Source organism: Alligator mississippiensis, chromosome 1 (genome assembly GCF_030867095.1).
Source record: "Alligator mississippiensis isolate rAllMis1 chromosome 1, rAllMis1, whole genome shotgun sequence".
In the NCBI taxonomy this organism is placed as follows: Eukaryota; Metazoa; Chordata; order Crocodylia; family Alligatoridae; genus Alligator; species Alligator mississippiensis.
In genome coordinates, this window is record NC_081824.1 from 214,991,920 (window position 1) to 215,007,796 (window position 15,877).

At 37.7% G+C, this 15,877-nt stretch overlaps 1 protein-coding gene across 2 annotated transcripts in view; it reads left to right on the top strand.

Annotated features, from left to right (window-relative positions):
- ACTR2 (actin related protein 2) overlaps positions 1–15,494 on the top strand; it is a 32,586-nt gene extending 17,092 nt beyond the window's left edge. For both annotated transcript variants that reach the window (XM_019500825.2, XM_059719923.1), the window contains exons 4-9: positions 2,776–2,848; positions 7,614–7,750; positions 9,449–9,598; positions 10,507–10,652; positions 10,990–11,122; positions 12,492–15,494. In XM_019500825.2, the coding sequence (XP_019356370.1) occupies positions 2,776–2,848; positions 7,614–7,750; positions 9,449–9,598; positions 10,507–10,652; positions 10,990–11,122; positions 12,492–12,662 (810 nt within the window). In that variant the 3' untranslated portion in view covers positions 12,663–15,494. The remainder of the gene's footprint in view (positions 1–2,775; positions 2,849–7,613; positions 7,751–9,448; positions 9,599–10,506; positions 10,653–10,989; positions 11,123–12,491) is intronic.
- The last annotated feature ends 383 nt before the right edge of the window (positions 15,495–15,877 follow it).

A 15,877-nucleotide genomic window follows, 5' to 3' on the forward strand; every position in this document is an offset into this window, starting at 1 on the left:
CAGAAGCCTGTTATTAACTAGTGGTAACTTGAACGCTGACAATCTACCTGGGTATTTTGCTAAATTTGTCTTCCATGTCAGGAAGCTCATCCATTCTGCCTTGCAAACATTTATAACCTTGTGGCAGGGTGATCTACAGTTTGGTCTTGGTACGTTCCTTGGACTTGGTGTCTTCAACTTCTTTTTTCTCAAGTGTGCTCGCACAAAACTAGTTTAGATAACGCTGGTTTTCCTAGTCGCTTGCAATGTGCTTGAGCTAGCAGATTTTCAGTTGTCAGCTCTTGATATTGTAAAATAACTTATTTATTCTTTCAACTCTGCAGCCATTCCTAAATATGATGGCATGCTTAAAAAAAAGGCAGGGGGGAGGGAGTAAGAGTTAGGGCTTTAATCTTGCGCAAATATCCTGTTAAACTGAGGCATAAAAATACACACACAGAAGTATTTTAGATATGTTCCAGTTCTTTTAAATATAAAAAAATGTAATTTTTTAATTTTTATCTGAATCATTTTCTTCCCATATAAAATAGAAGAATAGTAATATGCTGTAGCCTACTCACTGACCTAGAAAAGTCCCCTCCCAGTTTATTCTTTTCTAAGGCAGAAATGGCAGTAAAGCACCTAGCTCCTGTTGACTTTCAGTAGGAAAGTGAGCTTCTAGTTTAATCAACTTAAGATGCTGAAAGCTACTGAAAAGGCTTCAGAATACCACATAGTGCAAATGCCACTGTTCTGTGCAAGTTAAAATACATCCAGGTATTCTTCGAGTCTTGTAAAAAGCCTGAGACGAGGTGAAATGGTCAATTGCTTTTGACTCATAGCAGCAAAAAAAATTGTTTCCTTTGCTTTTATTTAAGTTGTCTTCAGTGAGGACTAGATTCCATGAACCACTATCCTCTTATATATGGAGTGTTTCTTTAGTACTTAAAATATTTTAATGGTTTATAGAGCCTTGAGCATAAGGTAAATACTCTTCTTTCATAGTTTAATCTATATAAATAAAGGCATTTGAGTAGCATACAAGACAGTATGTACAAGGACTAAATAGAGCTCTATCTAACAACTGTGGTTAGCTTAAAGCATTGCTTTGCCATTTTTTTTTTAAATCCAGGAAGTCTGTTTGCCTATTCCGGGTGGATGTTAGTGCATTTGAAAGAGTTACTTTTACCTTGCATTACATGCAATAAGCAGCATTAATGAACGTAACTATTTGTACTGTATTTACTCCAATGCAAGACGGTGTTTTCCCCACCCCCCATCAGCACAGGGGGGAACCCCTCATCTTACATTTGCATACAAAGAAACTTCACTAAATACACTGTCTATCATTAAACTGCTGCCAAAAGCAGCAGGTACTTAGTAATGGAAACCAACTACGAAGTTCATTTAAACACAGCTAACACTGAGCATGACTATAAAACACACAGCCTGTGATGGGCAGACATGCTGATTAGAGTCTACTGCAAGGATAGGTTAGCACAGCTCATCTAAATAAGATGGTGGCCATTGAGCACAGACTCCCCTTTCTCCTCTTCCCTATTTATTTTTTTCTGCTGTAGCAGTGGGAGGTAGACAAATTCAACTTAAATCTTCAATAATTAGTTCCCTATCTGGAAAATTGTAACTCATTTTATAAATTTTCCAGATAGAGAATCAAATTATTGGCTGGGGTCATCTTATATTCAGGGTTGTCTTTGTATTCAAGTAAATACAGTATATATTCGCAGTACCCTAAACATTAGAAACTCATTAGTAAGGCCCCAACATTCAGAAAACGTTTTATTTTTTTAATTATTTTTTTTTAAGGGGTGGGAGGGGTTCATTATTTGCCACCTGGTTTCTGACCCTATGGCATATATTTACGTTCACATTTTCTCCATGATGACAAGGTGAGGAACTTATTTTTATAATGAAACCTGATACTGTTTTTCATTTTACATTTCTGAAGGATTTGTGTTTTCCTAAGGCACCAAGTCATGAGACCACAATAAAATGAGCTGGCAACACTGTGTTCCTTTCTGTCTTCACCCAAGAACATAGAGCAGGAAGGAACAGCTGTAGGGAATAGCCTTGTGGTATTTGCACTCACACTCACAATTGGTCCTGTGTGCAGATTTATTAAAGTTTGGACCTGTTTTATAGCTTTCAGCAGCCTTCTTGCACATTTAACAAAGGCTAATTGAATGAATGAATCAAGTAATTTTGGCACCTGAAAAAAAGTTAGCTTTATCACTTCAGTCATAGAGGTGTATACACCTTTAACAAACATTTCATTCCAAAGTCACACTTCAGTAATAAAGTACTTGGCTGCTCTACAACTGTTGCCTCCCACTCATTGATTAGGTTTATTTTCAAAGTTTCATAAAGCCACAGAGAAATTGTTTTGTTTTTTTTTATAAACAGCATTAACCCTTCCTTGTTAAGTTGTGGAATGCCTTTGTCAATTTTATTTGGTATTATTACTATTTTACTTGCATTAGCAGCAACTGCTGTGTAAAAATTAAGTATTACTTGTGGCAAAGTAAATCACGCTAATCTTCGTATGCTGAAAATCTGATTTCATATTAGCATTCCAAAAAGTTAGTAAAGATTGACAAGTACAAAGGATCAACTTGTGGTCATTGCACCAGGTTGTGACATAATGATGAATGCTGCAGAATATATGAGACAGTAAAGATTAGATTATGCAATATGTGAATACTCAATTAAATGTCCTTTAAGAATATATAAAGGTTTAGCAATTTTTGTATTTATTAGATGTTTTCTTTTTTTTAGGTAATGTTTGAGACTTACCAGTTTTCTGGAGTATATGTAGCCATTCAGGCTGTCCTTACTTTGTATGCCCAAGGTAAGTAAAGGTAACTTAGAATGTTTGATTTCTTAATGTATTATTTGGCTGAAGTTTCAGGATGGTGTGCAGAAAAGATCTTGGGCCTAATTGACTACATACAGGGTCTTCATAAAGTCCTTGTGCACTTTTAAACTTTAATAACTTAGGTTGTAGGTATGATAGAAACAATCTGTAAAGGGCATTTAAAAGCAAATTTATTAAAGTTTTAGGACAACTAGAGTACACAATACTAGACTTAAACATAACCACCATCCATTGTGATACAGTGCTCAATCCAATATTCCAACTCCTTGAAAACCACTTCCCAGTTGCTCTTGAGTTACTGCACTAATTGCAGTGGTGATCCTATCCCTAAGTTTAACCAAAGAATGTGGTTTTGACAAATAAGCTACACTTTTAACATGTCCCCATAAAAAGAAGTCCAAAGGCAACAGGTAAGGTGAATGAGGTGGCCAAGCAATTGGTCCACCTCTGCCTATCCACTTCTCTGAGAAAACGTCATTTAGGAACTGTCGTACATTCAGAGCATAGTGGCATGGAGCTCCATCTTATTTAAGAATAAATTAATTACTACCTAAAGTCTAGCATTGTGTACTCTAGTTGTCCTAAAACTGTAATAGATTTGCTTTTAAATGCTGTTCACAGATTGTTTCTATCATACGTACAACCTAAGTTTCTAAAGTTTTAAAAGTGTACAACGACTTTATGAAGACCCTGTATAAGTAAGCACAGCTGACTGGATAGTCAAGATTGTAGGGTTTATAAGGAAAAACAGATGATCAGAAGTACTCGTTGCTGGTAATTTATTTCTCCTTTCCCTGTAAACCAAAGTATATAGGTTATTGTTAAAATGTAGTCAAACCGTCCTTACATCTCTGACATTTGAAATGTAATTTTCAGGTAGCCCTTAGTGTATCTTCGGACTTCAAGAAGATGCTTTAAGACCAACCCCATTATCTTTGACTCCTCCTAATTGAATCAAATTGCAGTGAATTCTGGTTAACTTTCTATGATGGCTTATGTCTCAATTGTTCTGATTCTTTCGTGGTGCTGCATCCATGTTCCCTGCAACCTAAAAGTTACTGAGAGCTGGTTGCATTATTTGCATTCTCTTTGGAGTGCAAATTGACCCACCGTTTATTTGTATTCGCTTTTTAGTATTTACTGAACAGTTGTGAAAAGGTTTATGTGATTTGTGTTTATTTTAGGTTCAGTAGAGAGAATAGGCTTGGCTACTGTAGATAAATTGGAATAAATCAGAGTGGAGGTGACATTCTGCCTCCTTTGACTTAAGTGTCAGTTTGCTATTAACTGCAGTAGGCTGGGATTGAAAGAGTAAATTTCAAGCGTGCATGTTAATGTGACTCCTTTCATCTCGTCTCGTTGTACCTACCATGGTCCATGGTGAATTTGATCTTTTAAATGGTAGGATATGGACCATCTTCTCCCAATAACAGCTGTAACCTCAACTTTTAAGTCAAGAACAATAAACTAAGAGAGCTTGTATATGTTGGTCTGTTGTGCTACACATGTTGGATATTAGGAAAAACTTCTCACTAGGAGGGTGGTGAAGCACTGGAGCAGCTTACATAGAGAGCTGGTAGAATCTCCATCTTTGGAGGTTTTTAAAGCCCAGCTCAACAAAGCCTTGGCTGGAATGATCTAATTGGGGATGGTCCTGCTTTGAGCAGGGAGTTGGACTAGATGACCTCCTAAGGTCCCTTCCAACCCATATTTTCTATGATTTAAGAACAAGATATTAACAGCTGAACATGGATACGTTTACAGACTAAAGTTATAGCAGAAGAACAGTCGAAACAACTTCATCTAGTGCCAACTATGATTCCCTCCTGACCCCCTTTTTAAAGAGGGAGTAGGAGAAAAATCCCAAGCTTTTCCAAAGTGCAAAACTTATAAAAGAGAAGAAAAGTGAAAAAGATAACATTCATCCAGCTGACATATTTATGTTGCTTGAGTTAAGGTGGTGCCAAAACCCCTCCCTCAGTCCCTTTCACTGAGTTACCTGAACAATAGAAATTCTTTCCAGGCTAAAATCTGACGCACACTTTTAATGGGGGGGGATTTTTCTTCTGATCCGTTTCCTTCACTTAAAGGGAGATGTACTCAGCATTCCCACTTTAGCTTAGGTTAGGGGATGGCTAACCTGTAACAAGTAGCATAGGGAGTTGTCATGTGGGGCACATGAGTCCCAGGTGTTCAGTAAAGGGAGATGCTAGAATAGAGGCAGGGAGGCATGTCTTCGGTTGCATGGAGTGGAGCAGGATCAGGATGTTGCTGCAAGATGGTGTCAGGTGTCCCCTTCCCTGGCCTTGCAGCTGCCACGAATTTCAGGACTTAGGGTCCTTCTTCACTACATAAAACTGTAGTGGTTGGCAGAGTCCTTGAAAGGCTAACCTGGCTCTTGGCATTGATGCTTCTCTTACAGCAGTGTCCTCCTCTGCTCCCCATGGCTGTTAGGCTCAAGCCCTTATGCCTCCATACCAGAGCCTAGGACGCAATCTATCATGTGTGTGTCTCTGGGGAGTGAGGATCAGAATGGCATTTGGGGAGAGGGCTGGCCTTAACTTTTAGCAGGCCTGTCAAAAAGGTTAGCTATCACTGGCTAAAGTCAGCAGTTCTCAGACCGTGTTCTGAAGAACGCTGGGGTTCCACAAGGAGATTGGAAGTAAGAAGTAGCCGAGGCAGTCCCCTGCCAGACTCTCTGCATCAGCTCACAGGATAGGAAGTAGGGGTTCTGTGGCAGAAATGATTTGAAAGTGTTTCATGACTTCAGAAAGTTTGAAAACTACTAATTTAGGTTATAAACTTTGCCATTCCATATCAGGGAACTGAATCTCAAGCTACTTCCAGGCTATGAGACCAGAAGTCCTAAGAGTGTAGAGAACTGCAGCCATTTTCTTCACACAGCATCAAGGGACTGCCTTAGAGGTTTCCACTGAATATGCCAAAAGTTAAGGCTTTAAGTAATAATGGTCTGATCATTTTTTGGGGTGTCTTTTCTCCCCTCCCACAGTGGTGATGAACACTTGCAGTTCTCTTTGTCAACTGGAGCTGCAGGTGCTCAACACATGAAAAAATCAGATTCCTCTTTTTTGTTAGCTTGATGGTTAGGCAAGAAGATTTGGAAAATAAAGTCTGTGGGCCCATATGGATGTCAATGAATGCTGCTCAGACAATTACTATATATACAAGTTAGCTATCAAACAAAGTAGAACACTTGCAAACTACCAGCCAAACAAGTGTTTGGGACCTGTGAGACTTCTAAATACGTAATCCATATCCAGAAGGGTTAAGTCTAGTTGATGTTGACAAACACGGTGTTTGTTCTTTGAAAGAGATCCATGTTTTCCTTTTACATGCCCTGTTTTCCTAGGAATTGCTATGCAGATGGTATGTAGTATTAGTCACTGCTTTAGAGACCTTTTGTATTATTATACTTGTTTTTTTTGCCTTCAAATTAAAGATTATTTCAGTGCATTATGTGGTTGCTATTAAATTATGACTGCTAAGTGTAACTGCTGCTTTTACCTTGAGTTTTGGGTCATTTTAATATTAAAATAACAAAAGATTTAATTTTTTTATTACCAAGATTCCACAACAGTATTAGTGAAGTATTCTCTTGTGATTATGACTAGTTCTTTTCTTGCTGCAGTGATGATTTTGTTCCATTTTAGCCTTCTGGAGGAATATTTCATTGGTAGATTAGTTAAGGATTATTCCAAATGACTTCGTCTCATTATGCAGTATTGGGACAACTCCTGTGTCCTTGGTGTAATTGATTCAAAATATCCTCAGCCTCAAAGGGTCAAGACTCGAGAGTGACTTATGAAATCCAACATTTTATCAAAATCCAAAATATCTAATATAACCTGTCCTAAAAACCATATTTAAAAGACATTCTCAGGTTAAAGGTCTCTAATTTTGCTTATGTTAACATGTCAGAAACAAAAATGAAGGATTCTACATCTAACTTATTTTCCAACATTTGTTCACCTTTCCTTCTACACTTTGCTTGCTTGACCCCAATAGAAGCAAGTTTCACTTTCTGACTGGTCACATGGTGTTGTATCTTCTCAACAGAAATACTCCTTGATGTAGTATTATATTTCCTTAGGGTAGGAAATAAGGGTAGGAAATTTCTAAATAAGCACTGCCCTTTGAAAAACTACAGTGCAACCTATGAACTGGACAGTTTTACATTTCAGTTTTTGGAAGTGACTTTGGCCTAAAAAATTCCCTATAGATTTATAAAATATTGCACTTGAGCACAGACCAAAAAATTAAGACTTTTGCTTTTAATTATTCAGACAAGCTAAATTGGACAAGCTAAATTGCCACGCGAATGAGCTCCAGGTAAGCACTGTTTAGAAATGAGGCCAATATTAAATTGCACATTAGTGCAGAAAACAAGAAGCTTGTCCTAGCCAGTATTTAACAAGTTGAGTGTTCTCTATTTAATTGGAATACAATTTGATGGGAAGTTGGGGAAGTTCATACAGAATTGTCAAATAAACCTTGAAATAAGTGGGTATAATAAAGTAGCGCACTTATTTTAGCTCCACACTTTATTTTAAAGTGGGAACAGATTTCCCCATAAAGTCAAGGAAATAATTTGTCTTAATTAAGCCAGTTCTTTCATCAGGATGTTAGCATGCCTGCTAGGTTGCCTTAGTTACAGGGGTGTGAAATAATGCAATTAATTAATAATCTTTGCCTTTGGATCTAATATCGTCCTATTTAGGCTTATTGACTGGTGTTGTTGTGGACTCTGGAGATGGTGTAACTCATATTTGCCCCGTGTATGAAGGTTTCTCTCTTCCTCATCTCACCAGAAGACTAGACATTGCTGGGAGGGATATTACCAGATACCTTATCAAGGTAAACTAGAAAAAAAAGAAAACGTGAGTTTGTCCATGTCTTAATGAAAGCACATTTATATTGTCTTCAAGATTTGGATTTTAAAATCAAATACTTTGCTCCACAAGCTACTAAAAGTTGTTCAGAAAGAAGAATGTTTCCTAGCTATTATAGGAAAATTTGCTATGGAATCTCTCTCTTGCTCCAGAATCCTCTTTTAAAATACAATTTTAGTCTGTGGATTACATCAAGAGTGTCAAACTTACAGCCTGTGGGCCAGATCCAGCCCCCAGGGGTACTCTTATCTGGCCAGCCAGACTGCCAGTTGGTCACTGGATTTTTGGGTAATGTAGCTGGGAGGAGTAGTTTGTTGCAGAATCCAGGGCCCTTGAGCCCTGGTGTCAGTGACACTTAGTGGCAGGAGGGGGAGTGAAGGCTGCCACAACCCTGTCTGCCCTCCTTTTCCTTTGCCTCTTTCCACTACCTCAGCCCTACCTTCTTGGCCGCATGGCTCCTGCCGTGTGATCTGTGCTGGAGCTGCCACAGTGGCACAGAGCATTCAGGAGCAGCCTCAGCTCCAGTTCCAGCACAGGCATGTCTCAGGGGGCTCGCATCACTGCTACATGCTCTTGGTCAGAGCCAGAGCTGCTAATGCCACTGCCACGTACTCCAGGTTAGAGCTGATACCACCATTACCTCCTGTCCTGGGCTGTACTTGGCCTGCACAGAGGCCCACACCCCAGATCCAGCATGGGACACAAGGTGAATTTGACACCCCTGGGTTATATAAACCACATTCTAAATATGAACAGCAAACTGATTACAGACAGGGTGCTCCTGGATCATGTCTACCTCGCAGGAGAAGCTAGGCTTGAGATGTGGTGTACTAGATGACATCATGTTTCCTTAGAAACTTCCAAAATAGGCTGGATTTATACTAAGATACAAAGTTCCAGTTTGAATTGAAGTATAACTTGCACCTTCTCCTAGTTCCTTAGGATAAGAAGTATTATTGTCTGAATTTGGACTCCACATGGTCCAGTTTCACAAGATGGGTGAATCCACTCCTGATTCAAATTTAATCATTTAATGACTATATTATAAAAAAAAGATTTATGTCTTATTTGGCAAAAATACATACTTCTTGACCTGCATATTAAAGCTAGTATTTTGCTCTGGTGTAGTTTGGGATTTAGCCAGTCTAGTGATGGGGGCATTTTCTGTGTTTGTAGATCTTTAAAATTGGAGTCAGCCTTTAAAGACTTTCTAAGATGTAGGAACAGCTTTGCTAGCTTTTTCATGTGGCTCTGTAGAAATAGCAACTCTGGTCCAATTAAAGTGGTAAATTAAAATGAATTGTACCATTATAAGTGATATTAACACACTTGAGCTCTGAGGGCAGGGTGGCACCTAATTAGTTCAGAGGAAGCATCTGATTTTTGCCTTTTTCTTTTGTTTGAAAAAATCATTTATAGTGAACTATAGTGGTAAATGTGATTTCCAGTTTCCAGAGTAATCCTATGATTTTTCTGCTGTTGGAAATGAGTAACTTGACCTCTGTTCTTATTTTATGTTACAAGCATGATTTCTTTGACCTCAGCCATGTTTCTCATTGAAGTCAGTATGTCCCTGAATAAAAAATCAGTTAAATGTATGTTCACACTTAATCACTGATACAAAACTGAGTCACTCCAACTTTACTTGAATATTTTCAAACAGCTGCTGTTACTGAGGGGCTATGCCTTCAACCATTCTGCTGATTTTGAGACTGTTCGAATGATCAAGGAAAAGTTATGTTATGTGGGATACAACATAGAACAGGAACAGAAGTTGGCATTGGAGACCACAGTATTAGTTGAGTCTTATACGGTAAGTAATGAGAGAGAGTAATTTAGGAATAGAAAAATCATAGTTTTAACTTAAATACTGGTGTTCGTCAAAAAAAAAAAAAAAAAAATAGTAACATTATAGATGTAAAGTCATAAGCTTTTCTAACGGTTAGAGACGACAAAACCCCAACAACAGTAAAAAGGAAACCTACTAAAGTCCAAAATCTCTCAAGTGTATGGACATCCATTTTTTTTTTTTAATGTCTTTCTCTTTTAACAGCCGTGGTTCTTTTTTTCTTATGTCTTTACCCTTTTCTTTTCTTTTCTTTTCTTTTCTTTTCTTTTCTTTTCTTTTCTGACAGGATGGTTTATGAGAGGAGTTGCTTAAAGCTGCCTTCTCTTACAGGGTGTACCATATGTGCCATGCCAATGTTGTCCTATCAGAATATTTTAAGTGGAGGGTATTCAACAGCAAAATTATGATTTTTTTTTTTGTCAATGAGATTTTCTACTCCTTTTTTTTAATCAATAGTTGAAATCAAATTACTGTATTACCAAAGCAAACTTGGAGAAAATAGAAAACTGGGAGAACAGCAGATGGTTGCCAGATCTCTAGCTTCATACATCTAGCTGTTGAGACATCCTGAAAACTGATATCTTGTTCTGACTAGTGAAAAGCACAGTAACTTTTCCTACTACTACGTTTTTTAACGTAACTCATGATACGTTAAAACTAACTTAAACTGTGCTTACAAAGAATCTCTCTGGTATGTGGCTAAAACTTGAAAAGTTTCTAACTTCTGTACGTAGGTGGAAAAAACACACAAAATTAATTGCAAGACTTGGTATTGCTGTTGCAAATTTGGACAAAGATTTATTTTCTGTTTCATATTGTTAAGCAGTGTAGAAATTTAAAATGAGGTTAAAATTGTGCTCTCTTTTCTATAGCTCCCAGATGGCAGGATTATCAAAGTTGGTGGTGAACGATTTGAGGCACCAGAAGCCTTGTTTCAGCCTCATTTAATCAATGTAGAGGGGGTTGGTGTTGCTGAATTGCTGTTTAACACCATCCAGGCTGCTGACATTGACACCAGGTGAGAGCAGAACATTCAATAATACTTCTCTCTAACTTCTGTCAACAAAAAAGGATAGACCAGAATAACATCAGTTAAAGAACAAAAGTTACAGTGCTTAAAAGTAAATAACAAAATAATTAGGAGAAGAACACCTACCTGTGCTTAAGATCTCTGCTCTCTAGGACACTGTTCATGGAGAGTTTATATTGAGCAAGAAAAATATAGCTGTTTTACTGTTGAATGTATAGGCTTTGCGTCAGTGATAATTGTCTGTATTTCTTGGTTTTACATTTGTTTATACACGGGTATCTACTAGTTATGCAAGGAGACACTAGAAAGAATGCTTTTTCTTTAGGTCTGAATTCTATAAGCACATTGTGCTGTCTGGAGGTTCCACTATGTACCCTGGGCTGCCTTCACGGTTGGAACGTGAACTTAAACAGCTGTACCTGGAGCGAGTTCTCAAAGGAGATGTTGAAAAACTTTCTGTAAGTAATGATTTTACACACTTATTCGTAGCTACATCCAGTATCCTGAATTACCACAAGAGGGAGCCAGATGGACAGGAATAGAAAAGAACAGTTCCTGCCATATGTCTCTTAACATTCTGTCTTTCTTGAAATGAACTTGAAGTAAGGCCATACTCTGGTACTAAGTGAAGTTTGAAATTTGGATTTGTTTCATGTAAATGTGCTCTTAAGCTTTAGTGTTTCAAAGCCCCCCTGTATCTTAATAAAATACTGTTATATGAGCAAAATCAACTGGGATTTTTATTTGGGGGGGGGTTTCTGGAGTATTGTTGCATGCTGCATATCACAGGTTTGAATTTAACCTCTGAGTAGTTCACCCGTGTAGCCAAGTTTTTCTTTAACAGTTCTACCATTACTCTGTGCAGGTCAATTTTCTGTCCCCTTTCCCTTTTATTCATTGATTACTGTTATGTTCAGATAACAGTATTGCTCATATGTTACAGAACTAGACCTGTATTGCATTGCTGCCTGCTTTTTAAGCAGGTTTTTTTATAGAGGAAATGCTTTATGCATGTTGTTTTTAACGTTGAATTATGTCCAGATTTTAAAAAAATATCCTTTATTATAACATCTATCCTCTAACAGCTTATTTCACCCCCCCCAAAAAAAAAAGTTCAGTTATTATCCAGATAATCTTTTAAATGTACAGAATATTAACCATATCAAAATAATTTAACTTCTGAACCTTAACCCAACTTTGAGACCTGGTCTGTTTTTAATTTTTTACAAATAAAAAAATTCCAAATAACTTGCTACTTTGGTTCATTCTTCTATAGGAGAGTTAAAGTTGAAATCCACTAGGAGAATTCTTTAGGCCCTCTTGTGGTCAGAATATATGCATAAGACTGTTCCTTTCCTGTTGTCTCTATCCATGATTTAGCCTAACTTTGCTTATACAAACCCTGCAGTATTTTGTGAATAAGTCCACTCTTCTGATAATCTTAGCCACGCACTGGAAAAAAACTTTAGAAATTCCGTGCTGTTCATGAAATGCTAAATTCAAAATCCATGTTTTACATTTGAATGCTGGGGGGGGGGGCATTGTGTGCATGTCGTTTTGGTTTTTGTTGTTTTAATGGATAGTTTGCTAAGTAACTTTAGGAAATACATCTGTCTGTCTCTAATTTCTGGTGCATCATAGTTATTTTCCTTCAGATTGCACAAGCTGGAAGCTTGCACACTGAGCGCCCTCAGCTAAGCCCTCTAGTTTTGTGTGCACATTCTCCGTATTGAACAATTCCTACTCCACTGTTGCAGCAAATGGCATGGTTTTTTTGTGTGGTTTTATGTTGAGTCCCAACAATATGGTCTCCCTTTTCCTTCCTAGAAATTTAAGATCCGAATTGAAGATCCACCTCGTCGAAAGCACATGGTATTCTTAGGTGGTGCAGTTCTAGCAGACATCATGAAAGACAAAGACAACTTCTGGATGACCCGACAAGAATACCAAGAAAAGGGAGTGCGTGTGCTGGAGAAGCTTGGTGTGACTGTTCGATAAAGCTCAGTGCTTATTCCTGTCACATGTCTAAAGCTTTTTTTTTTTTCTCCCCCCCCCCCCCCCCCCCCAACCCCCTTTCATTGCCAATCTGAACTCACTCAGCTACATGACATGGGAAAACCTGTCTATGGTCTTTGACCCAAAGGTCAGGTTTTGTTCTGGTTTCTTGGGGTAGCTGTTGTTTAATGTTTCTTAATGTGGCTAAATTTGCCTATTTAAATTGACCATTTCCCTGCAAACAGAACAGAGCAAGAGTGGCCTGTTTTCCTCATTGTTCCCTCCCAGTAGGCACTTGGGTAATTTGGTAGGCTTTTCTGGCATGGTTTATTGTTGTAATACTGCTAAGCTTTTGTGTCTAGCTCCCTGAGGGTGGCGTGCCTTTTTAACATAAGAAAACTTTTGAGCCTCAGCTTTTACCACCTGTTATTCTCATGATTACCTTTTGTATCTTTTGGCCTTCATCTATGTTGGCATTTCTTTACCACAGTTAGAAATTTTGATTTAAACACACAGCTTAAGCAGCCAAGTGAGTACATTTGGATGTTCTATATGCATTAGCCTTCTAAACTGGCTAACATTTACTTGGAACTATTTAAACTAAGTGACTTAATAGATCAGGGTTTTCAGGCTGACCTTTTTTCTTGAAAAGCGAATAGTTAATCAGTTCTTACCACAAAATAAACATTAAGAAATCTTGAACATTTTGACAAATTCAGATTTGTGGCCTTCCAGTTGTTCACAGCTGTGTTGCTTTTTTGCAGTGGAATGCTCGGAGTCAATTTAATTTGCAAATTCTTTTCTTTTTTTACAGTTAAGTTTTGGTACCATCCTGTATCTCTGTATAGAGGGCAAGGATTGTTAAATTATTGCCTAACAAATTTAAAAGATGAGCTGGGACTGGAGCCTCCAAAGCCTTTCTTTTTTGGTAGATGGACATGTTAAAAAAATGCTTGTGAAAATTGTAATTATATGTGACATTAAAACCCCAACAAAGTTATAGAAGTTTGACATTTCTGTAAGTGCTTTTGTGTATATCACAACTTAGCAAGTACATTAACCTAGTGCCAAGTAGTTATTGCAAATTAATCTTTCATGTTACTGACCAGTGTTTGTTAAAACAAAGAGAGATTTATAAACAGCCACTGGCAGTAGGTTATAAAGAATTACCTATATTTGTTGCAATCAAAAATAACATTGGAATACGAGACTTGTGGCTATTTACCAACTAGTAACAACTCAATCTGTCCGGTCTTGATTTTTTTTTTTTTTTGCGCTATTTCTGTGGAATTGGGAAGGAAGCAAAACCAGTGTTGGGAAGTCTTTCTATAAAAGCACATTAAAGCTGAGTTCTACTGAAAAATAGGTGGTGTCACTGGTCATCAACAGCCATCTCGTTTGAGTTTAGTTACCAGTCTCTTTATTTGTAAACAGAAATATTGTTAACATCTTCAGAATAAAATCTGTCACCTCAATGTGAAGTGTAGCAAAAACTGCTTGCATATCTGCATGCCAATCAGATAGTTAATTTTGCTTCACTCTTCGTGGAACTAACAAATTAGGTATTTTCTTCCTTATCACATTTGAGGAAAAGATAGCTACAATCTATTTAAAAAATAGGAACTAGACTTTCAGAGTTCAGTATGCATTCTATTGGCATGCATCTCAGTGATACACATCTTTTGATATCAATATTTTGCCCTCAAACCTTCCTTTTAATTTCAGAGACTTTTCTTTCATAAGTTGATGGCAAGACCTTCCTTTTGGCTTAGAGGACTAATATGCAGAAGGCATAATGTCTGAATTTCTTTTAACGCTAAGATAGTCGCTGAACTACTGTTAGTAATGACCATTTAATTATAGGAGGGTGTTTTTTCAGCAATATTTACCCTCAGCTTGAACAATATGAATTTATAGGCATGCTGGTCATGCCTCAAAGCATACCTTTAAACAGTCGCTAGACTTCTGGGGACAAGAATGTAAGGGGTACTCTGAATTCCTATAGTTTTCTGTAAACTCAATACACAAAAAATCCTTTAGAAATGCTATACAGCAGACAGTAGTAGAGGACTTGCTTTTAGAACAAATTAGCAGCAATGGCTTCTCATGTGGTGTATGTTTCTGGGCTTGTGGACACAGTGTTGGGAACCATGGGAATAAACCAAAGAATGACATAAGGACTTTTCTTTTTAGAATGACAATCTGTCATCTGACTTCACAAATATAGGGCCTGACCCTGCAATCCTTTCAGAATCTGGCCCTTGCACTGGAGTACTTACAGTACCGTGAGCATGTGACGAGTGAGGCACCACTTGATTGTGCGGTAACTTGGGTTTCTGTGGAAACTCAGCATAATTATTTAAAAGAAAATCTTTAATACTTTAAATGATTGCTACCCTGGATATGAAAGACTGCTCTTACCAACTTACCATTGGGTAATGTCTGTGTTGAACGAGTGTTCCAGTTGCTCTGGGTGCTCCTCCTATCCTGTGTGGGCTGTCAGTTTGGACCTTTCCTATTGCTGCAAAAGCGATCTGGTTTTAAACCTTTTTGAAGACCAAATGCTCAAATTTGCAATATGCTTCAGCTCCCATTAAAATTGCCTCTGCAGTTGTGAGAGTTCTTGGGAACATCCTATTTTTAAACTTAACCTGCTTTGAAAATGCAATGTTTTAGGATGTTAACCTATGTAGTAACACAAATGGCTTTTTATATAGTTCTGAGCAATGTTAAAAACAAAACATACAATGCCATATGAGAGATCATGAATGGAAACACCATTAAATTGACAGGTCTTTTCAATTACGAAAAAATAAAATCACATTTTTCAAGGTGGCTCGTTTGCTTTGTCTCCTTTCAGAAATCACAAATCTGTCATTTTTTTTTTTTTTTTCTCCTGTAACTAACCTTTTCAGTATGAAACATTACAGACTGGTAATCCTGGGGAATCTGATGCATTGAACTAACCCACTGTTAATTGCTCCTGGTTATGCACTGGCACCCCATGTTCAGAGGACCTATGTTTCCTAAATGATTGGAAAAGAAACATGGGTGGAAAGTAATCTTATCAAGACTCGTCCCCCAGTTGAAGGCTAGCAAGTGTTACACTTTCTGTACATGGTAATGTGCAAAGGGGTGCTAAGACCTCTCAACTTCCATTGACTTTGGAATACTCTGAGAAATGTACTGACCCCAGGTCACATTATAGAGCAAAATGC